Source organism: Paralichthys olivaceus, chromosome 8, assembly GCF_024713975.1.
Source record: "Paralichthys olivaceus isolate ysfri-2021 chromosome 8, ASM2471397v2, whole genome shotgun sequence".
Taxonomy (NCBI): domain Eukaryota; kingdom Metazoa; phylum Chordata; class Actinopteri; order Pleuronectiformes; family Paralichthyidae; genus Paralichthys; species Paralichthys olivaceus.
Genome location: NC_091100.1, coordinates 16539989 through 16564932, shown reverse-complemented (window position 1 = coordinate 16564932; position 24944 = coordinate 16539989). Strand labels below are relative to the sequence as shown.

Below are 24944 nucleotides of genomic sequence, written 5' to 3'. Positions count from 1 at the left end.
AGAGAGGCACATGGTACTTTTTCACTTTCCCCATCCATTAGCGCTTTGTATTGATTCGACAGTGCCAGTAATACGTGGAAAACATATTCATTTAAACTTGGTTTCAGCAAGTTGAAATTAATATTTTGTTTAAGACCATGATGAGTGAATTCTAAGACCTATATGTCAAGAACAACAGAAATGAAGGAATACTGGAGTCACCCTCGAAATGCCACGTTATCCCATAAACCACAGACAGAAACAGTGGGTATCCATAGTCTTTCCCACAGCCAAGACAAGTGTACTGAGATAAAATTCAGGTGACAGTTGGTCTTGTAGTTTTATTACAGCGTGCTAATATCAGTATTGTCGAAAAAGAACAACACACAGATATTACATACTATTTATCTTTAAAAAAGAAAGAGAACTTTTTTTTTTTTTACAGTGCACCGGTAGTTGTGTAAAATAAACGTTCACGTAATCAAGACCTACATACACTTGTTTAAGACCTCTGAAATATTTTCTATTTTCAATCCATCAAGTAAATAAAAATTGGATTCATTTGGTAGTTTTTCCTCAGACTAGTCCAGGATTAAGGGGTAATTGTGATTTGTGAATGTGGGCTATAGAAATAAGATTTTATTGTTTGATTGATTGATCCTCTGGCTTCAATATGAAACTTCAGTATGAAGTTACAGTCAGTGGTGGGTTAGCTCAAGTTTGGCTTAGCACAAAGACTGGAAACAGGGGGAGGCAGCTAGCCTCAGTCCAAAGGTGACCAAAAACACCAACCAGTGCATCTAATGTTCGACAATGAACTTGTTTTAACTTGTTCCTTTAATCTGGACAGAAATAAGAGTGAAAATGTCTCACTGTGGTTTCAGGGGGGTGTAAAATGAAACTGTTCTGTCATATTATCCACCATATCTGTTGATAGAATTGAAGCTCGCTGTGCACCCAGGGGGCTTAGTGTGCGAGAATGAATGCTTGACCTTCTCTGATGGTGACCTCTGATCTTTGGTTAGACAGTGATTGAGGCTGCTTTGAGAATGTATTTATGAGTCAAATGTGCAGCAGCTTTAATGAGGCTGCCTTCAGCTCCACTTGCTTTGATTGACATGTAAACAGTTTTTTAAAGGAGGACAAAAAAAATGGCGCCCACTGCATCGTGACGGCTTTGAATAAAAACAGCCTTCGCCTCTCAAATTGTATGAATGTTGGCAGGCTCGCTCATACTCTCTCCCTCTCTTTCTTTCGTTCCCCATTTCGCTCTCCCAACAAAAGAGACTGACACTCCCACACCTCCATCTGTTGATTTCTCCCATTCCCTCCTTCTTTTAAAAGATCTTTGCCAAAAGCTGCTGTGACGGAGCCCACATCGCCAAGCCTGCATGCTCGGTGGGTGGCTGCTCAGAGTTTTCACGCCAAAGCCGCCATTTGCACGTAGAAGAGAAAAAGAAAATACTTGTTTCATTGAACATATCCCCTTCATAAAATCAACAATTACCCCCCTCTGCTTTTAAGGAAGGTTTATTGATGGAACAAGCATGGAGTCAGTAGCCAGGTCGGAGAGGGTGGTGCCAAGTCATGGGGTACAGTGCGAGGCAGATTTTGAGAGTTAATGGGGCGGTTGAAGCTTGACAGATTGAGTCCAGATTGAATTCCCTGCTGCTCGGTGAGAGCTAAATGTTTAGTTGTTGCAGAGACAACTATGGAAAGCCATTTGAATGGGGGGAAACGAGTGGTTAGTTATGGTAAAATAAGATTTCATATTTCAACATAACATTTCGTCATATAACATTACTCGATGTACCATTACAAATATTAGTTCAATTTACTGAACCTCTGTGACCTGAAGTCACTTAGCGTTTGCTTATTCTCTCGTCGTACACTGCAGATGTTTGCCTTTTTCTGTTTCTTTTGTTTATGTGTTTTTCTTCCTTTTTCATTCAGGAGGGAGTACTTTTGATTTACAGCACAGATGGATAAACAAAGATCTCATTAGACTGTCTCATTACATGTTTATCAGCGGTAACATCAGATAGGGAAGCAGAGTAATCTATAATAAATCCCCTTTTCATGACCCAACTTAAAACGTACTGTCAGCAAGTGTGTGTGTGTGTGTGTGTGTGTGTGCATGTGTTCCTGTGTGTGAGAATGAGAGAGCCAAAACAGGCTTGTGATTTTATATCAGGTACTCTGGAAAGGTCATTGCTTTGTTTTTTTTTTCTTCATCTGAGCTGCAGATGTAAATGGACGTTAACGCTGAGCATTTGGTTTCATTAAATTCTCTCCTGAGCCTGGCAGAGCCAGCCTGAGCCTCCTCCATTAAAAAAACAACTTAGCAATTCAAACACTTATTTCCTCAGTCCAAACAAAGTTTAGAGCAAGCAAAAAAATGCTTTTGTGAATAACAGCAACTTCTTAATAATAGGCTCTGTTTTAGTAACTTGACTCATTTATTACAGAGCAACAAGAATGTAAAATACCTGCTTGGAAGCCCAACTATCTCTGTCTGCTTCCTCCGCCTCTTTTCTCGTTCTCCTCTGCAGAGCAGAGCAGTGCTGACTCGACATAATTAGTTCCCCAGCATAGCAAAATGCTGACACAGGTATTTGTGTTCAAACAAATGGCACACAGAAACCCCCACCCTTTTCTCTCCCTCTCTTTCTTGCCCTTATTCTCTTTCTTTCCTTTTTCACGTATTCTCCATCCTGTTATCTGGGGTCACACATGACAACATTCACAGATAGGTGCACAAAGACGATCACATGACACAGTGAGATGCATCAGTGAGTAACTCAATGGGAATATTGCAGTCGGTGGTGTGTGTGAGTATATCTGTGTGTGTCTCATCAAATTACTGAGAGTAATTTTAACCAATTAATAATATATATACACACATTTAAAGCAGTAAATATTACTCAGCTAATTACTGCAGAGCTTCCGTTCTGCACAACCTGTCAGCCAACCAGTGTGGGCGAATTTATAGTTTCTGTGGGTTGTACGTTTCATAAACTGTTCAACCATAGAAGCTAATGTTGATTTTTCTACCTCCTCAGTCCGTCCTCTATTATTTCTACAAACAAAACACGTCCTGTGGGCCGGAGGAGTCTGCCTAAGAAAAACTTTCAACTTCAATGGAAATACTACAGCCTCACTCAACTGGCAGCAGAGCGAAATAGGAACTCATAGGGAATATAATTGGTGTTAACAGGAGCCAAACAATATATACAATCAGAGACATCTTTCACTGACCTGTTGAGGTAGACTCGTTTCTCTGTGAACTGTCCTTGGCCGTGCGCCGGGTCCTCATATGGTTCGTTCTGGACGACCTCCACCCCTTCCCCTCGATCACTCTGCTCATGGCTGTGTTTGCTGATCATGTACAGCTGCCCAATCCGGTACTGGAAGATAAAACATGGAGAGAGGAGAAGTTAACACACCACTTAAGAAACCTGAGCTTAAAACATTAGTACATAGTGTATCAACTAGGGTAGTGGTTCCCAATTGCGCTACATCATAGGATGATAGCAAAATGGTTTCCAGAAGTTAAATATAATTCAAAAACAATTCTCAATGTCATATTGTATCCATATTTATTTCAAAAGTTAAAAAGTAATAGTCATGGTGTAAATAAAACGATGTAAGTATTGATCATTTGTCTTGGGGCGGCTGTGACTGAGGGGTTGTCCTCTAACCAGAAGGTCAGTGGTTTGATCCCTGTCTTCCCCATGCCGCATGTCATAGTGTCCTTGGGCAAGATACTGAGCCCCATTCACTTCTGATTTCCTATGTCTCTGGATTGACGGATGGATGGATAAAATACCCATCTAACTACAAGCACCTACATTTTCTCACTCCTTTATTATCATCAAAATGTGACTTTCTTCATACTTTTGCCATGAAACAGTGTGAACATTTTGTGTGTGACCATAATTATGGTGGTTATCAGTATTATTGTGGCATTGCAAGTTTTACATAGCTACTAGCTAACTGTAAGTTTACATGCTGTCAGAGTCATGTAGTCAGGGTGTATTCATCAGGGTTAAGTCCTGTGGTGATGTTTAAGTTGACTGTAAGCAGATCATTTCAGTACAGAGCTCAAACACTAAAAAGAGGCACCAAAATCTACGTCGTGATTCGGTCTGGATGGAGCAGGCCTGTTAAGGCTACCAGATTTCGTTCACCCAACCCTTGTTACAGTATCACCATGGTAATCATGGCAATTAAAGATTGAAATGGTACAACTAATCATCAGAACATCTACCACGGTTTACCGGTAACTATTTCATCCCTAATCTTCTCCATCACTCTAGAGCCTGAGTTAAGCCTTATGAGCAGAGCCCCAGTAATGAAGGGGAGCAAATTCTACTGTGTTCCCCTGGATTCCCACACACTCTCTCTGACCTTTACCTGTCACTGAGCTGGGCTGGGCTGAGCTGTGAAACACTGTCAGAGAACAAATGTAAGGTGCTCATCCAAAACAGCTCCCAGGGAGGCTGAAAATGGTGTCAGGACCTCACTGCTGTTGCAAATCTCTGGTGGTGACATGTTTGGGGTATTTCTTTTACAGGCGTGTGATAAAATGAACAAAACAATTATGTAAAGGCTCATAAGTCAATAGACCAGGCAGGGATTTGCATCTTTAGGGCATCTGCGGCTTCCAGAAAATACATTTTAACACTTGAAACATCCAAAATGAAGGAACTACTAAAGATAAAAACAGATTATTTTAAAATGTATTATTATTATTGAAAAAAATTATGAGAGTATAATGTTGAGCAACATTTTTGAAGCCATACTCCAAAAGCAACTTATCTGGTCTTCTTATAGCATGTGAATACTATACTTATTTCACAGTGTGAAATGGGTCCAGTGGGCTGATGGTGAATGGTCTGTATTGATATATCATATTTCTAGTCTCTAATCGATCATCCAAAGCGTTTTACACAACAAAAGTCACATCCATCCATTCACACATGCATTTATACAGCAGTTTATATATGTAGTTTATACAACTATACCCAACAATTTTCCTATCAAAGAGTCAAGGACAGATTGGAGGTACCATGGATCAAACCACTGACCTTCTGGTTGGTAGATGACCTGCTGAGGCACAGCTGCCCAAGATCCATACACCAACATAAGAACATTACATTTAAAATCATCTCTTGGATAAATCTCTGTATCAAATAGTCTTAGTTTAGTTGAGGTGTGGAGATGCTCAATGTTTTCAGTGGCCAATTCTACGCCAGGGACAAGAGTCTAATCTGAAAGACATTCTCACCAGCGTAAAGAGGTTTTAACAAACTGTGGGACCAGGGTGATGATTTATATTGATTTGATTAATTCTGATTTAGTGCCCTCCTTTGCATTATGATTGATGTCTGCTCATTTAATGAATGGAAGATTCTGCAGATAAAATTTTTTGTGGAAATTAGAAACAACAGTTAATCATGGATACACAAAACCTGGGTCAGGAGGTAGTTGGAAATACTTTTGTCATCATAGACTGTATATAAAGATATTCATATTCATACAGTAACCAACTGGTGGTGTGGTATATTTATGGTAAACAAAAGGGATGACTTCTGGGGGCGGCTGTGGCTGAGGGGTAGAGTAGTCGTCCTCCACCCAGAAGGTCCACAGTCTTCCCCATCTGCATGCCAAAATGTCCTTGGGCAAGATGCTGAACCCCGAATTGCCCCTCATAGAACAAAAAGAAAAGTGCTGCTTCATCAAGACTAGAAAAGCACTGTATATTTACCAACCATTTACCCAGATGTAACTTGCATGTATGTAATGTATCCATCCATCCATAAGCTATCGTGTACAACCCATCCTGTGAGGGTGAGAGGCAGGGAACATTCTGCTCGTCAGTCTGTCTGACAAATAAGCTGCTCTCACATACAAATAGGATGAAAACGAGGTACTAAACACAGAGGACGCCGACAAAGATGTCCACTTGAAAAGACAATGAGGGTGTTAAGGGCAGACACGGGTGTCTATGTGCTGTACATAAAAACATGTGATTTCTGAAGTGGAATTTTTATGTCATGTCCTGCCTCCTGCATGCTCTACCCAGGGGACACGCTTCACCTGAAATGAGGACATTTTCCTGTTGTTCTGAACATGTCTGACCCGGACAATCTCCTGCTGCGTTCTTCATATGTGAAAGGCAAACACTGGAAAATGTCTGGACCCAATTTTCCAGAGTTCATGTCTAAAATACGACTATGGAGACAATACATTCACGCTCACATTGACACCAACGGATACTCAAGAGCTGTGACGTAACCTGTCTTTGCAGGAAACCAGGGGAGGAAAACACATGCAAACATAGTAACCACTCATCTATGCAGTGCTCCTGTATATTAAAATCAATATGTAGTTGCATCTTGCACAAAATACCACCCTTTAAACTGTGTTTCCATCCCTCAGCTATACAGTACATCATCAAATCTCTTCCTCAGCTCCATTAACAATCTGTGCATTAGAGATCCCACACCCAGCCACTGCAGCACCTTGGCTCTGTGTTCTCTGCGGTGCTGTATAGTGACAGCACACTGCATTACTTTTAAAGGGCGGCAGCACTATGACTCACTTCTTCTATATTAGTTTCACTGCAAGACCCCCAGTCTCTAGAAAATAGTACATATACGAGATTACATGTCAGAAAAGGACACACATAATAATAATTTTAAAAAAAACTTCACACAATATCCAAGTCGTATGAAAACAAAATTCCCCGACTAGTAAGCCAGACATAGCAGCAGGTCACGACCAGAGGCGAACAGTGATTAAGGCACATGGTGTTTGGCCGACCTCTGCCACAGCAAGGATGTGTTATATAAAAAATGTCCTTTCGTTTTCTTTTTAGACAGTTTCTCCACTCTGCAGCATGTTTAGAAAATGTCTACCACGGCAAATTTTTACACAGTGAAAAAGCAACAAAGAGCTACATCACTAAAGAGACATCTAGTTTGTGGGTTTTAGCTTACATGCAAAAAGCAGTTAATTGATTAATCATTTGAGAGAATCCAACAAATGAAATGCTTTTATATAAAATAACTGTATGTCTCTAGCTTTTTGGATGTGAAGATTTGTTGTTTTTTTGTAGTTTCATTTCATGGTAAAGTGATTGTTTTTGATGGATGATGAGACAGAAAAGCAATTTCAAAACACACTGTAACCTTGGGCTGAAATTGTGGCAGACATTTTTCACCACTTTCTTTTGTGTTGTAGATAAAACGATGGACTGAGATAAAATGATCAACAATCATGACTGAATGCCAAACACCTCAATGAACTTTGAAACCCCAAATGTGCAACATCACTCATTAATAAAGGAAGAGTCCAAAAGTTTGGACTGAACCTCCCTTTTCTAAGCAGTATATGAGGAGACTGACACCACCCTCGTGACTGTTGTTAAGTACATCAGTAATTAGTTTGCCATAAGAAGGCGGGAACAGCTAGCTTGGCTCAAGTTAAAAATACATTTAACAAATTAACAACTTCTAAGACCTACTAGATTAATGTCTTATATCTTGTTTACAAAAATGGACAGACAACAATTTGAGGTTTTATCTGATGTAGGTGTACAACGACACCATATGAACTTCTGTTGCCAAATTGGTGCAGCACTCACCCCTAAAATCATTTAGCATTTTTATATTTACAGAACATGTTAATAATGGAACTTATTATTATGTGCCATAGACCTGTTTCTAAACTTAGGCTCAAACCAGGCTAGCTGTTTCCTCTTGCCTCCAATCTCTAAGCTAAACAAAGACAAATCGCCCACCAGCTTTGGTTCCATACTCAAGACACTGTCATGAGAGTGATGTTCTCATCTCACAGTTTGGAAAGAAAGCTAAAACTGCATTTCCCAAAATGCTTCAAATTTCAACTTTTTCAGAGGTCATCAGAAATCAGCTGTGGACATTAGTTCACCATTTACAAAAAGTGAACAGCAGATCTTTGTGGAGTGTTTGTCACGGTGAACAGAATAGAAAATCAAACCATTGACCTGAAAGATGCTCTGTTCAGACCTGGTACTAACATCTGTCTCAAGTGAGCTGATCAAAAGTGGAAAGCCTCAACTTTAAGTGTGAACGTGTCAAAGACGGACTTTAAATTACTCACACCACATTCATAGGTGGTCTTGGATGCATGTAGCCACATTCTTATAGCTGGGAAAACCCAAATGCATACTGGGCCACTTTCAAGCACCGCCTACTCAGCTTGCATCCTCTGAACCACTACAGTTTCATAACAAAACATAAGTTTTTTTTTTTTACATTTCTCAGCATTTCACACACATTGATTTATTTGAGGCCACTGCCACAATATTAACAATGACTGCAACATATTGATTTTCATAGTAGAGCTGCGCACAGCACATTGATTCGCTCAGTCACACTTGGCTTCTCTCTCTCTCCCTCTTACGCTGACACACACACAAACACTCGGCCCATCTGTCATAGTCACACTGGCTAAAACAACATCATTCGGTCTTTGCAAACAGAAATGACGTGTGTGTTTATTTGCATTTGAAGTGAGATTTGATCACAAGTGGTCACAGGAGACATGTGGAGAAGTAAGGTGTGAACTGATGTACTCAGAGCTGTCCACTTATGATCGGATCACTCGAGGACAGGACTGAACAGGGCCTATCAAGTGTTGTAGGGGAAATCGCAGTGTATGGTTATAATTCTCAAAGGTTCATCCATCACTACACGCAACAGAGCCACTCAAAGTTCACTTAAAGTTCAGAAGAGTTTAATTGAAGCGACATGTCACAAGATTATAGAATGCATCATGAATAAGGTCATATCCTGCACTCACAGCTTTGAGACTGTGTGATGTTCTGTGGTACAGCAGTCTGCTCTGAAGAAAATGAGCATGATTAATAACCTTCATGTGTGTTTTATTACTGAGCCCAATCCAACTATATGTATCAGCAGTGGTATGTTTATTTAATATAGATGAGGTCCAGTTGTGTTTCAGTCGTCATGCAGCAACATGTTCATTTCGGAGACAGTTTATAGTCGCTCGCAATAAATTAATTACAGAAAATGTCAAAAAGATCAGCGCCGAAATATGTACGACTCCAAACATGGTGGTGCTGTGTCAGAGAGGCTTATGCAATCCTGTGTTTCAATGTGTTTAAATTGCTCATTTGTGTTCATTTCTTAACACAGCAAATAAGATATTAAATGAAAGATTACCTTTTTATTGCGTTTCTAAAAACAGCTCTCTGGGCTGTGGTGAGCCGGGTTAAGTGCTACTGTAAATAATGCAGGGCACTGTCCATCCTTCTACTACATGTCAGATGCAAAATGACAGAGGTGAGAGGTGTGGATTGAAAGACAGGCAGAGGGAGAAAGGGAAGACTAAGATGAGATGGGAGCTTTTCTAAGTCCTTTGTTTATTAGCGCGAAAAAAGCTGCGAAAAATAAGATGGAGGTGCAGGCGTAGAGAAGTCAAAGCCTGGGGCACAGGATGGCAGTGGCAGTAAAGTCTGATATTAGCCTAATTAATTCCCCGTCTAGACAAGAGATGTCCTTTTCCATTCACTTCATCCTCAGTGAGCTGTCGTGATCATCAACTAATATCAAGGATGTGCAAACGTGAAGTAGGCCTCTTGTGATTTGAATTGTTTGAGGACCCCATGATGAATACGCTTGACCATGGACAGGCCATAACAGACCGTTCCATATTAGGGAAGGTTTGCACAACAACAAATAAAAGCTTGTACTGCCTGGTTGAATAGCTCTATTATTTTCCTCTACTGAAGCACAACAGGCAATCACTTCAGAGAACGCTGCAGCGATGAGGTACGACTTACTCCGTCTCTCATGTCTGGAATCTTCACAGCGTGATCGATCATTTAGCTCCGTGATGCAGCCACCACAAAGAGGCCAGTACTTGGCCCGTCTTTATTCGATTTGCCTGATGACAAGGCACTTTGGTTTGTTGTTGCTCATTAATCAATCCTAAATAAACTACAGTGTGTTGCCATCATCACCGCTTATTGCAGGGCTCTGGTTAAGGTCTTTGAAACCTTAATCCTCAAACTAAAATGGCTGCATTCACACAGGTGGAAAATCACAACCTACCACAGTACCATGTCCTTTTGCCAAAACTCTGGCTGTAGTTTTGTGAATACTGTCCAGACGACACAGGCTTTTAACATACACCTGGGCCTATAAGCTCAGATGCCATTACTAAAACCTTTTTCACTATTTTCTGTGAAGATTTTACACAGCTCAACTACAAAAAATGACATTGGAACGCAGTGCTGGGGAGACAATTTCACATCAATATCTCCTGATACTTTTAAACAAAATAAATAATTACAATTATTCTAGAGAGATGATTGATTGGAGGTTTCTAATCATGGAAATAGTGGAGAAAACCATTCAGCACTTATTTTAATTCAGCATGTCTGGGGTTCATCCTTAGGAAAACATAACACCGCACTCAATTAGTTGCATCCAACTATCCAACTATAAATTCAATTATTCACACCTCAACCATTTTTCAATTCCTCTATCTAATTCATTTCCACCTGAATTGTTTTGGTGCCATTTGTCTCAGCCATCCAGTGATAAAGTGTTTATTTGAATGCATCCTCAATAAAATCATGAAAAAAAATTCTTCCATTCATTACAAGTATAAAACTGTGTTACTACTGCTCACATTTATAGATGCTCCAACAGGTCTAGACTAGCTGTTAGAAGCCCAGACACAACGCTGCACCTGATATACATGGAATGAATAAACAACATAGCTCCATGCGTCACTCAATACAGCACGTGGTCTGTCTGGACTCCCTCAGCATTTCTTGAGCAGTCGATAATGCTACAGCACCATCATCAAGAAAGTGGAGTATGGAAAGCGAGGGAGGAGAAGGACTTGGCAACAGCTAAGGTGTGTTGTGGGGGGTGGAGAAGGTCAGAGGATGAAGGAGAAAAAAAGAGGAAGTGAAAAAAAGAAGGGATAAGGGAAAGATTGGCCAGGAGGAAGATCGGAGGAAGGAAGAGTAGAATGAGAGGAGTAATGATCAGGTCACTGTAGATCAGTGTTTTTTGGTGCATAAGGATGAGGAGAGGGAAATCAAAAGAGTGAGAGCGATAAACCACAACAGGCAACAGAGCATGGAGAAAAGAGAGGAATCTGTTTATTGAGAGATGATCTTCCTCCTCATTCTGATTCTCATTGAGATATGGAGGCTTTTAGTATTCTGACTTCACTGGCACATAAACATTGATGGAAGCTTTTCACCTCGGCTTTAATTGAGTGTGGGACCTTGGCTGGGCAGACACAGTACAGTCCGTAGCCTTGATTTAAATCTATTGTTGCAGAGGATCAGTTTTAATAATACTGCACTATAGGTACAGGCAGGCCCACCATCAGAGGGTACAGCTGACCCCGGTCCAAGGCCCAGGAGGGGCTGATGCAAAGGTCTACGGCTGGCCTTGAAAAAGGATTATATTACTCACAATATAATATATGTGTATTTACCATAGGCTGTATATAAATGTATTTACATGTAAATAATATCTAAATATGTATGGGACTTATATGTATTTGATTTGTCATCCATCCATCTATTCATCCATCTCTCTCTCTCTCTCTCTCTCTCTCTCTCTCTCTCTCTCTACCTCTCCCTCACTCTACCACTTCTGAAAATCTGAAATCATTAACATATCCCCTTTGTGTCTCCAATATGACAAAAGACATTTTGAGCAAAATAAGCAGTTAATGCCATGTCTGAGTATTTTTACTCTAACACTGGAGTCAACAAAAGTCAGTCTGAAAAAAAACATTAAATTAAAAAAACCAGGGTTTGTGATGTCACAAACCTAAGAAACCATTCCTTTAATTCTGGGTGGAGACCATTAGCTGGAAAAGGCTCCTCAACAGTAGGTGGTGCTATGAGGGTGGGAAGACAGGGTGCAGTGGCAGGCCCATATTAGCATATTAACAGATTCCAGTCACCAAATGAGGAAGATGAAGAATTATATTGAAACCATAAGGGGGATTTTTCCATGACAGTCCTTTGGAGAGTGTAGTTTTGATGAACAAAGAACAGTTATGTGGGTGTGATAAGCTGCTGGAGTGGGATTCTAACGTTAATTGTTCAACTCTGATACTGAATGTTTTCTCTCTCAATCCAGACAAGCACAGAAAATAATGGCCCCTAGAAACTTATGAAGACGTTTGGGAAACGTGAACAGTACGACCACTAAGCTACACAACAGGTTCAGAATATTCCCTTTCCATCAGAAGGTATAGCAAAATCTAAGAGATGTATATAAAAAGAGAGATGTAGGAGGAGAGGAGGAGACGAGGACAGTCAGCTTGGTCGGGAGCACCTGGTGAAATTGACACCAAACACAGAGACAGAGTTGAATTATTGTTCACTTATTTGTTTGTCACAAAGTACTATTGCTGGTGTTTGGACTAGAAAAATAAATACTGCATTCAACAAGTTACATTGTTCAGACAATTCAGAATTTTCAACAGTACACTTCACTGATATTCCTTCAGGTATCTAGAATCTACCAGATCCAACTACAGTAACCACACAATTTGGTGGAGGTTAGAGACAATGTAATGTATGCACATTTTACTATTGCTATTTACTATTGCTACTATTGGTATTTTCAATTGCTATTAACATTAAAAGGCGTTATTCAATTAAGCTGCGTGTATTAGTAGCTTGAAGTACAATCGGCTTTAAGAAAATAAGCTAATAGGTTAATTTGAATGGGCGGGAATCAAATTTGCATTTACAAATGAGCCACACTGTGATCCATCATGGGCTGAGGAAGACATCTATTAACGATATGAATATGAAACCATCATGAGCATAAGGTTCTTATCAGAGGAAAGCAAAAAATCCTAAATAAACTAACAAATGAATAACAAAGATTTCTATTCAGTTTGTGTTACTATATTCCAGTAATCTATGATAGATCACCTTGTAAACACGACCAGAACAAATGACCGTCTGCACTCAGAAGTCCTCGACATCAGCCAGAGACTCTGATGGAAAACCAAAGTATCAGTGAGGACATAATTGACCTCCAGTCACACAGCAATGCCAGGTCAGCGCACCTCTCTGTTAAAATGTCAATGGGAAGTAAAAGCTCCACTAATAGCTCCACTAATCACTGTGTTCCACTTGTAGAGGGCCACATTAACGCCCTGAGGGAACCGGCCCAACAGAAACACCATTCTGTGCTTGGCAGGAACTGAAACACTGATGACTTGTATGAGCAGCTTTGGTTGGTGTTACACGCCAGGCTTGTTTATGTGTTTCTCTTGCCTCGCCGATTTTCTCTCCAGGTGTTAACAAGCCTGAATGAAGCCACCTGTTAAGTCTGGCATCTGCTGCCGATTGGCTCCGCAGACTCTCAGCAAGCCAATCAACATCCAGGGCCCTCAATATAAGGAGCACACCACAGTTCGTTCACTTGTAATCTGACTGTTGGTCTGACCTGTTGTATTTTGAAAGAGAATTTGTAAAGTAATTGATAATGCAATTGTGGTGAGAGGTCACTTTTACATTTTGTATTCACATAATTACCTTTTTTTTTTAAAGAAACACTAGGTTTGTTGATTGGTGCCACTCTTTGCCTTTTGTTTGCATTTTGTTTCTAGTGGTAAAATCAGTTATTCTTTCTTTAGTTATATAGATTTCAGTTTATTTGGAATTCAATCACTTTGTCCCTTCCTCACCCACATTCTGAGAACATTTTGTTCTATTCTGTGAGTCATGATAGTAAATAAATCACATCTTCCTCTGACTCATTTACTTCTTGATTGTTGTGTTATTGTCTGTTTAATTTTAACAGTGGACGTAATAGTTAGAGAATAAAGACAAGAGAGGGCTCATGTGAATTTAATTGCTCCATTTCTGTTGAAAAGCATAAAATGGCTCCAGAGATGAAAATGAAGGCAAAGGAATGATCCTGGACACAGCGCTTGTATAATTTAGCTCAGTGTGCTCTCCTTGGTTACCGGGTGCTATGAGCCTGTGTGGGAGACACGTATGTGCATAGTGCTGCACACGCCAAGGACCTGTGAAAGTAGAGAGATGGGCTATTCTTATACTAATCACTATATTAAAAACTTCAGCTGAGAAGAGTTTTCTATAGAAAACCATGTGGTAGCCACCAGAACTTTGAAAGTGCTGCACAAACCCTTTTTCGAAACGTTTTTAATAGTCTCAACTAGGGATGCACCGATCCGATATTTGTATCGGTATCAATATTGAAGAAAATTCTAGATATCGTGACAATGGGCTGATCCATATCGTCCGATCTATTCAGTCTAATTCTATGCTGCACGCAAGCACCACCCCGTGCGGAAGCCCACAGTTTTCAAAATGGAGCGAACGAAAGGATCGGCTATCTGGAGCTATTACACATAACATCAGTCAACAAAATCCACGGCTACGTGCAATATCTGCAAAGTGAATGTTTCGAGGGGCGGTACTAAAATGTCAGGTTATAATACAACAAACCTTATAAAGCACTTACAGAAATTTCACACGAGAGAGCACGCAGAGTTCGTTGAACAGAATAAACAGAAAGGAGGCGGCATGAAGCAGCTAACCTTAAAGGAAATGTAGGAAAGAGGAGACTAATTTCCAATGAATGGTTTGCAGGCAACCAAAATCACCGAAAGGATTTTGAACTTTATCGTAATGGATGGGCAACCGCTGTCAGTTGTTGGGGACAAGGGATTTCGGCTGCTAATTAGCCACCTGGAGCCACGGTATGACATGGTAAGCCGAAAATATTTGTCCGAGACGGCTCTACCTGAACTGCATGGTAAAGTGTACAAACACATATTAGAGAAGATAAAGGATGTCAAAGCTCTGAGTTTCACAACAGATATCTGGAGCTCTGACGTTTCCCCCGTGTCACTTTTAAGTTTAACAGCACACTGGCTGGATTAGAAGTACGTGCCACACAATTTTTATGGTTAAGATTGTTTTACTGGTGCACAATTATTAAATAAATAAGTAATTCAGTACATTTATATCTGTTTATTTGTTTTTTAAAAAATAGGAAAGAAATGTTTAAGTCAAGTCTGATGTTGCCTTGCACAAAAGAATGATCCCAGTCTTTTCCAAACAATGAAACTTATCGTTTGTTACCATAATTCCGCGCTGTTTTTCTGTATCGGTATCGGCCGACACTAAACCTCAGATATCGGTATTGGTATCGGAGGTGAAAAAAGCGGATCAGTGCATCCCTATAGTCTCAACCCAAACAACCTTAATCTTAACAACCCAAAGTTACAAGTGTTTTGGACGGAGGTGAAGAAAGAGCTAGACACTCTGATTGGGCATAACTTGGACTTAACACCTCTTCAGTGTGTTTTAGCAGCCAAAGTGCCGAACGAGAGAAATCATCATAATGCAAAACTCATCGGAATACTCTTGTATATGGCAAGAAAGACTATTCTCAAGTTTTGGATTCATAAGGACATTCCTACACTGGACGATTGGTACAAGGAGGTAATGAGCATAGTCCCTCTGGAAAAACTGACTTATACCCTTCATGACAACATGGGAGCTTTCGCAAGGGTATGGCAACCTGTTTTAGATGTTGTGGACCCCTCTGGTCTGAGCTTTAATGTTCCTCAATAAGTGATGCAACATGGATTTCGCTGACATAGCTTAGAACTGGGTGTCAATCTGGTGGTGTGTTTATGTGTGTGTATGTTTATATGTAAGCTTTCTTTTGTTGTATAAAAAAGTATGGTTCTGCAGGAACTATATGTAAAGGACAATATGTGGACTGCTGAACCTCAATAAAAAAAGATTAAATTTTTTAGACATAAACAATATACACTAAAAATGCATATATGAAAAAGAAATCTGCAGTTTTTCAACACATCCATCCATACACACGAACACAACAAACTTAAATGTATACATACACAGCCACATACTGCTGGGCGCACCACTTAACAATTTCATTACCCATGATGGCAAAGACACACACACACACAATCTTCCTCCCCTGTTCTGTGCACATTTAATCAACTGGGCAGCAGTGTGCAGTGGGCTGCTCTCTCCAGATAAGATTATCCTTCAGCTGTAGGCTTGACAGTCAATAGGTAGAACATGACTGTAATTAGTGTGTGCGCGAAGGCAAAGGAGAGACGGGAGAGAAAGGGCAAATGACAGAGAAAGATAGTTAAGATAGTGATTAAGTTAGTAAGAGAGAGAGAAAAAGACAATAAGCAAGTTATCGATGTTGCCCAATCTATCTAATCACAGCAACATAAATACGAGAAATAGGGTTGCAGCCTTGCAGGATGGAGAATCATCTGCAGTACAACTCTCTCCTTTCCTACACAAGAAGCCGCTCGCTTCTTCCACCTTCCCTGCTGCCTTCCCCATGATGGTTCCCTTTCCCATCAATGCAGGTTGTACAAGATTTAGCCTTTGCTCCAATGTTTGTGTTGAAGGAAAGCTGTTATTTGGGGTTGTCAGAAAATGTGCTCTCCCTGCAGAAATCAGCTTTTATTGTGGTGACTATAAACACAAGACAGCAACTGTCATTCTTTTAATGCTACAATATAATGCAAAATTTACCCCAACCAAAACCCATTTGAATTGCAGACAAACCCAATTATTTGTTTCCTCTTTCTAAACCCATACCCAACTAACCTGATCCTGTAGGGGTTTCTACATCTGTGCCTGCAAGTGTTTGAATATATCATCCCTAAACTTTTGCATCTGTTTAGAGCGAAGAGACACAAACCACTGTCTTGTGTAGTTGCACAGAGGAGAACTATTAAATATTTAATACATACAACACACATATCCATTACTTTGGATACAACAATCTGAATAATGAGCCTTACTCTGGAGTCACTTCAGCCATTTTCAGACATGACCTGCTGGTAATGTCCAGTGAATTGGTTACAGACTTTACCCACCATTTGTCTTTCACACAACATGTTCACAACAGAATCAAATCTCCTGTGTTTCTACACAGATAGCGGTGTCGGCTCTCATCACCCCAAAATTTCTTGACATCTTTCTCAGTGTCCTCTATGTCTCTGTCAAAGCTTTTCACCGGGAGATATTTCTTTTCTTTCAGTTTTTTTTGTTTTTGCATCTGTCACATGTTAGAAACGTCATCAATCCCCCCCACCCATTTGCTCGCAGTGAATCCAGCAGGGGATCCTGACTTTCTATGGACTTTACACTAGGGGGCCAGGTGGAGGAAGTTGGTAGATAATCCAGAGCCTCTCACCTAGATGTTTTGCATTCACACAGGCACCTCCTCTGGATAAAATACCGACAATCTGCAGAGTTCAATGCATACCTGAAAGCAGCTTATGAAAACTGACTGACAAATAATCGCTTGTGCACTATTGGTGAGACATGCCCCCCTCTCATCCATGTTCCTGCAAATGTCCCCACATTAATTATGTCTTTTAGATTTCTACTTCCTATCTGTCTGATATCCTAAAATGTTAGCACTTTGTTTCTGAGCAGATATGATGCAACTCTTGAAAAATAAAATATATTGAGCTCAGTCGAATCTGACAGAATATTGATTACTTGTCAGTGTCAATACAAACATGCACAACTACATTTTAAGGTCAAACTAAGTTGCTGTCTCATTTATTGGGAATTACATTCCAAAATCCAATTTCTGTTGTTGTATATTGATTCTGATGGCGGCTCCCTTGACCTTTAACTGAAACTAAATGTGCTGAGGTGTCCGCCTGTGACTCAACCTGATACCTGTCAGCTCCAAGTTCCTGCTAATGTGGGATAAAGTGCTAGCCAGCTGAGGCATACACCCGGGACACACGCCTCACCTCCGACAGAACTATTAATCACCCAAACTATCATTATTCATCATATCAACATGTGAAGACTGTGCCCACACAGATGATGCACAGTGCACATTTATACATACAAATCCAATGCCACAGATAGATAGATGGCTGTTTTCCTGCTGGTCTTTACATCAGGATAAAAATAAAAACAGTGGAAAGTGTTGTAGTGAGAAATGTTTAAGCTTTGAATTAGGGGGCATTCACAACTTCCTTTGCTCTGGAACTTCAGACTTTTCAGTTTAGTCCAGAGTCCACAGCAATGGACCAAAATTTAGCCGGACGGTCAAAGTGCATTCAAAGTGTGGAGTACTGTGCATGATGTTGATGATGCTGCTGGTAGTAATACCATAATGATATCAAGTGGTAAAGAAATTAACATAAAAAAAAGTATAAATATTCACAGCCATCAAAATCTGTTGTATGTGAAAGTGTTGGATTCTTGCAGCCAGGTGTGTGCCTATTTTTCAGGTGCACATCATCCCTCTAAATTAACATGCACGGGCAAAAACAAATCTGTTACTGGAAACCTGCCATCCCAGGAGCAGAACCTGGAGTCTTAAAGGTGTGCCAGACAACTTTGGCTGATATTTCCATGTTAAAATTTCCCTTGTCGCCAAATGTAAATGCCGGCTCATCAGAATAATGTCACACCTGCCTGGAATGAAACATTCTCGTAGCGGCAGAGAAGAGTCGAACCATGAGGCTGGACGGAGCTGTGCCATAGCCCAGTTAGCTGTTGGCATTGAGGTGAAGGTCACGGTCGAGTGCTATGAATTGCAGATCGGCGCTCACAGCTGCTGCAGCTTGTGTGTGTCACAAGAGTATGTAACATGCCACCATGGAGTATGTGTGTGTGTGTGTGTGTGTGTGTGTGTGTGTGTGTGTGTGTGCGTACACCAAGAGGCCAGAAAATATGCTTAATGCTCTGTGTGTCATTGGCTTTGTCTCATAAATTGGGAAGAGGTATATATTGTAAACCAAATGACAGGATGTGTACTTACTTTATAACCGATATCCTGATGTTCCATTGTGTGCCATCTCTCTCTCACACACACAGACACACAGACACACACACACACACACACACACACACACACACACACACACACACACACACACACACACACACACACACACACACACACACACACACACACACACACACACACACACACACCCCAAACCCTAGCACTGGCTGAAGTGGTATTTTTTCCTTCCTGGGTCAAAAGCAGCCTTATTAATAACCCACTTCTATATTCAATTTCATGTGGTTTAAACTCCATTACAGCAGTGGGAATTAAAGGTAAATGACATTCTTAACAGTTTTTAAGTTTTGATGTCAGAAAATCCAGTGATGCTGACACTGATACATTTTAGCAATGAAAAAGAAGGAAAGGGAGAGCTGGAAACACTTGTTATCCATGTTGCTGGTGGTCAAGTCATGACGCATAACACCCGATAAGGAATCTGGATTTTTCACTTTGCTTCACAGCCCTGATCCCCACATCTTACTTTCCTAAGCACGAAAATACAATGATAAAACTATAACATCTGCTGAAAAGCAAAGACATTCACACATGATCCCCGATACTGTACTGTCAAAGGGTACATATTATATAATATTATTTTATTTAGTTGAGCTGGATAAAAAAGACCTTTGCAGCTAGTGGCTATGGAGTCAAACAACTTGTGTTTTGAGTTGACCCAACATTTGTAACCACTGCTCAACATTATGTATTACAATATAGTGTATATGCTGAACTCATAGACAAAATTAGAAAAACTTTTAAGCCAGGGTTCATTTTACTAATTTGTAATTAAGTTTGATTTTCAATATCACAGGGAGACTTGAAGATTGAAAAAGAAAATTGGATTCAAATATGTAGGGATATGAGCGGGGATATTAAGACAAAGGCAGGACAGAGGATAAGAGGAGAGGGAGACAGTGGACGAGGGAGTGAGTAAGAGAAAGGGCCAAGGCCAAGACAAATGGCAGCAGTGAGGAAGACAAATTTGAAAGACAGCCAGGGAAAGAGAAGGTTTGTTAATGAATGTGGGGAGAATAATGAAGACGGGTTACTCTACATGAAGCTGGCAAACATAGTGAACAAGAAAGTATTTCAAGAAGAGAGATTGAGGAGGTGAAAAAGGAGAGACAGTGAATGATGAGCAGCAAAGGGTGGGAAGTGAGTGGATAAATCATGAGGAGGATGTCACAGCGGAGAACATGAACCGAGATGGAGGAAGAGGATGCAGAGGAAGAGGAGTGTTCCTCCTGACACAGTAGATCCTCCCTCCACGTCCTCGCTGGCCGACACAGGGACTGTAAATCCCCCTCCGAAACTTGAGAGGATGTAAACAAACCATTAGCCCTGTTCTACCGAAGGGAAAGGCTTCCTACACACACACACACACACACACACACACACACACACACACACACACACACACACACACACACACACAGTACACTGAAACACAGGTGCGAACCATAGACTGTATGGTGCGAACATGCAAAAATGCTCACCTTGGTGGCACACACACATGCAGACGTGGGCACAAGAGCAAAGATACTCAAGAACACAGTGCATGTACGCACACAACCTAAACTGCTACTAAGTTACACAGAGCTCATCTTCACCGCCACTCTCTCTGGTCTTTGGAAATGGGACAGAGGCCATTTTCCTGGAAGGACACTATATGAAACCTTCTCATGTTCGATCTCCTCTGGAGCAAATGACTCATGACTTGTCCTGTTGTCACCAGCTCAGGACACTGAGTATACCCGTCAGCCAACAACACACACAGCAGGCACTCTTTCCTTCTTCATCCACTCTCCTACAATATTTCCCGTTGAGTCCCATTTAAGTCATTTTCTACCGTTTTTCCATGTTTGAGTCCTGTAATGTCCAAGACTCTGATTGGCTTCATTTTCCACAAGAAAATGGTCAATTTTAACTTTTGGCTTCATTTCCTTTGTGTTATACGGCTTGTGAAACACATGAGGTCACTTTCTTCAAAAGACATTAAACCTTCAACAGCCCTGTTTGAAATAAATCTCATGTCTTATATGAAAATCATTAGTTGTCTTCATTTTGTTGGTTCATTCCATAGACTTTATAAATGTCGGCATCCCAAAAGTGAAGCCAAAACACCTCTGTGGCCACTTGGTGGCTGGTTGCAATATAGGTCATAAACCCTGCCTCCTCCATGTTTGTGGATGGGATAAAATACAAACTGAAAAAGTCAAAATACAAGTCAAATAAGTCATTTTAGGTAGTTATTGGTGTATCATATTTAATATTTCCATCAAGTTTGGTTAAAATGTTTTATTTGATGCAATAATAATGGTATGAACCGTCATGATTGACAGCTGAGACTGACACGCGATTGATCAAGCATGTGTATCCCCTGACCTCCCCGTGGTGTGTCGTCCATCTTTATATATTGTCTGTGTTTTTTTAGAATAACCATCAAATGTCCAGGAAAACTCAAGTAAATAAGGAATGAATCTCAAGTTAAATAATTCTATCACGATGAGGAAAAACAAGATTAGAATGGAGATCACCAATAATGGGAGTAAGGAAAATTTAGACATGAGCTTTGCCAACAACAATGTTTACAATCAAATCGTCATGAAATGCTTCACATACACAGCCTTAATGCCCAGTGATGAAGATGAGGAGGAAGAGTGACGCCACTGATCGGAGTGCCCTCAGTGTCATCAGTGCACTCAGGCAGCTTCGCTTGCTGAAGGCTTTTATGAGCTATCAGACATATTATGTTCACTTCTTTTCATGTGTGCATCTCATGGTCATGTCATCTTTGTCGGCCTTCCTTCACTTCTCTGATGCGTCCTTTCACTTTCCCCCTATCATATCATGTCATTTTCCTTTCACCTCCATGCCATTCTCCTTTTGTTCTTGAACTTTCAATCGGTCTTTCATTGTCAGCCTGAAATTTCTCTTCCCACTCTCCCTGTTACCACAGATGGGCAGGCTCCTTTGAGTTGTGATCAGTCATGGATAAGACAAATGAACATTTTACCACATTTTTATTTTTTCTGTTAGTTTGGTTGTTGTAAAAACTAAAGACACAGGTATGTGGTGTGAAAGCATTTGGTTACATTGATACTACTACGTTTTCCTTTAAAAACATATAAACTCAGCTACGGATACACTTTGTATCCACATTACCCTGGAGTTGTAGAGCTGCTAAAATGGAGAAGATTGGCAAAGGCAGCGTTGGTGCACTGGGGCCACAGCAAGCAGGAAACAAAGACAATGCACAGTGACAGCTTGGAGACAGAGACGCAGGACTACGCACCAGTTTCACCCGTGTACATCTGCATCCGTCTCCACCACCTTTCCTCCCTTTGAAATACTAACAAACACTGTTCTTTTCCTACCTCATTACCTTTCGGACTGTTGACATGTTAGCTTAGCATGAAGACTGTAACAAGCAAGTTACCCGAAGGTAATAAAATGCCCCCCCTCACTAATGAACTTGTTTTATACATTTTATACAACCTCATGGTGACAACAAAACTATACTTTTAGAAATATTATTGATTCTCTCGCAAGAAATCAAATGAGCACATTTAAAAAAATGTTGAACCGCGATACCTTTGATAAACTCATGCTGCATCTAAGACCAGTTCTTCGCTCTGAAAACATAAACACGATTGGGCTTGATCAGGCAGAGAGCTCACTGACAAGCACACGCAAGTGGAAGCACACGCATCCTCAGGGAGGCACACAAACAGACTTTATGTGTAACATCATCCTTTTAAGGTTTAAATAATAATCAAAAGCAGCAATTAAATTGAGCAACTACTTGAGGTGAGCCTGTTTTGTCAACTGCTTTTCACAAGGTCAAGAGTAAACTTTAAAAAAGGTTAATTAGAAAAGGTTAAAGCTTGTCTATTTATTCTTGTATCATGGGTTTTTTGGCCATTTAGTCTAAAATGAAGGAAAACTGTCAATGGAGCTCTTCATTCCTGCAGGTTCCTCTGTCTGTGCTGTGTGAGCTTACATAAAACCGTTCATGTGTCCTTTTCTACTGAGCCTTTTCTAGACTTGTTGTTGTTGTTGCTGTTGAAGTATAATACATAGAAGGGAAATTCACTTAAAACTCTACTGTGCAACACACAGTAAATCATAGACAAGTGGTAAAAAGACAGGTTATCTTTACTGAATGTGTGCGGGGAAGGGAAATGAATAGAATTGTGTGTGTGCGTGCATGTGTGTGTGTGTGTGTGTGTGTGTGTGTTGTTAGTGTTCATGAATGTAGGAGGAGAGGTGAATGGGTTGCAGGGAGGTGAATGACTATAAGTCAGAGTGAGTGAACATACCTTAAATGAAAAGGTCAGGATGGGTGAAGGCAGCTTTGATGTGTGTGTGTGTGTGTGTGTGTGTGTGTGTGTGTGTGTGTGTGTGTGTGTGTGTGTGTGTGTGTGTGTGTGTGTGTGTGTTAGCAGCAGGGTTGTTCTATTTTTAGCCATGCAGGTTGTCTCTATCAAGGACAGTCAATTTCCCTGCTTCCTTTCGTCCTCCTCCACTCTTGTCCTTTTTCTCTCCGTTTATTTTCCTACATCTCACACGTATGCTTCTTTTTTTAGGTTGCAACCTGATGACTCAAGTTTTTAAATGTTACCTTCATGGAAGGGGTATAAGACCAAGGGGGTCAGTGGGTTTCAAACAAATTCTTCAGATACGGCAGCAGGCTGCATGGACAGACTTTGATTTACACGATAGAAGAGAAAAAGTCTTATGATTGCTACGACTTTCTCTCACAAGTGATCAGTGTCAGCTCATCATATTCGCAGAGTACTCTTTTGATAAAAAAAAGCTGCTCATTACATGAACTTAAGACCAAAAGTGGAAGTGGCAAAAAAAAAAGAAAGAAACAATGAGAAGTGTCAAAACATTTGAAACGTTACAAAACTGTAGCAGGTCGGAGGAAAACCACTTCTGTGACCTCAGGCGCAGTCTGAGAGTGGCCATGTGTCCCAGACCAAATCTGAGAATGGTATGAATGATCACATTTGAAATGTGTCCTCAGGTGCATTCACATCAGATCACATGAGAAGAATGTAAAATTCAGACACTGTTGAATACAGCATATGATAACACAATTATGATAAAAACACCTTTTCCATCCATCTCTCCTCACCCTTAATTCCCTTTTGCCTCGATCTATATGTCCCTTGTTAAATAATGAACACACAGGTGTGCAGAACATAAACCTCTCCTTCTTCCCTCTATCTCCTATTTATCTTCCTTCCCCTCCCCATCTCTTTCCCTCTTACTTTAATTATCCACTGACGTCTCTGTCGTCCTTTCATGACCTGTGCATTGCAGGTGCAAATATGTTTGTGAGTAACACGCTGCATGGGCTATTGCATAATGACAGTTGAGATAGTGTTACTGTCCATGCCGGTGTAATTCTACACACACTAATGATGACCGCACCGGCCGGTCAGCTGAGCTTGGTTTTCTCACCAGCCATGTTCACGGTCTTCACACTCTTGTGCATCACGCACATGATTGTAGTAAAAGAGTTTGAGCAAAGAAAAGACCATTTTCATGTAAATGAATGGAAAGGTGGTTTGAACCTCTTCACTGTGTATTTGATTATAAACCTCTGGGGGGGGGGGGGCCTATGTCCATGGTGAATGCAGATCAGCACCAATATTGGGACGTATTGATATCCGATAAATGATTTGTTTCAGATGGTGAACTTCATGAACCCGGTGTGACAAAGGTCTGTTCAGCTGTCTAATTGACAAGTTGAGAGCAATCAATAGTGTATTAACAAAAACAGGCAATTAAAAAAAAAACTGTACTGCTCCACAGAAAAATAGCTTTTTTTCAACACACAGTTAGGAAAAACACAAGTTAAAACAGTACTTTAGAATTAAACAGTAACCTTATAAATTCACAGTATTAGGTGAAATAAAAATATGAATGTGACTTATTCCTTAACTAGAAAAGCGCTCAGTAGAGTCCATCCCTCCACCAAGGACCTAACAGTGTCTTTATGAAACCACATTTAAATTCACTACATCCAGA

General features: G+C 40.5%; 1 protein-coding gene across 1 annotated transcript in view; it reads right to left on the bottom strand.

Annotated features, from left to right (window-relative positions):
• LOC109627681 (phosphatidylinositol transfer protein cytoplasmic 1) overlaps window positions 1-24944 on the bottom strand; it is a 69837-nt gene that overhangs the window by 12684 nt on the left and 32209 nt on the right. The window contains exon 2 of the mRNA XM_020084410.2: window positions 3238-3386. Within this exon, the coding sequence (XP_019939969.1) occupies window positions 3238-3386 (149 nt within the window). The remainder of the gene's footprint in view (window positions 1-3237; window positions 3387-24944) is intronic.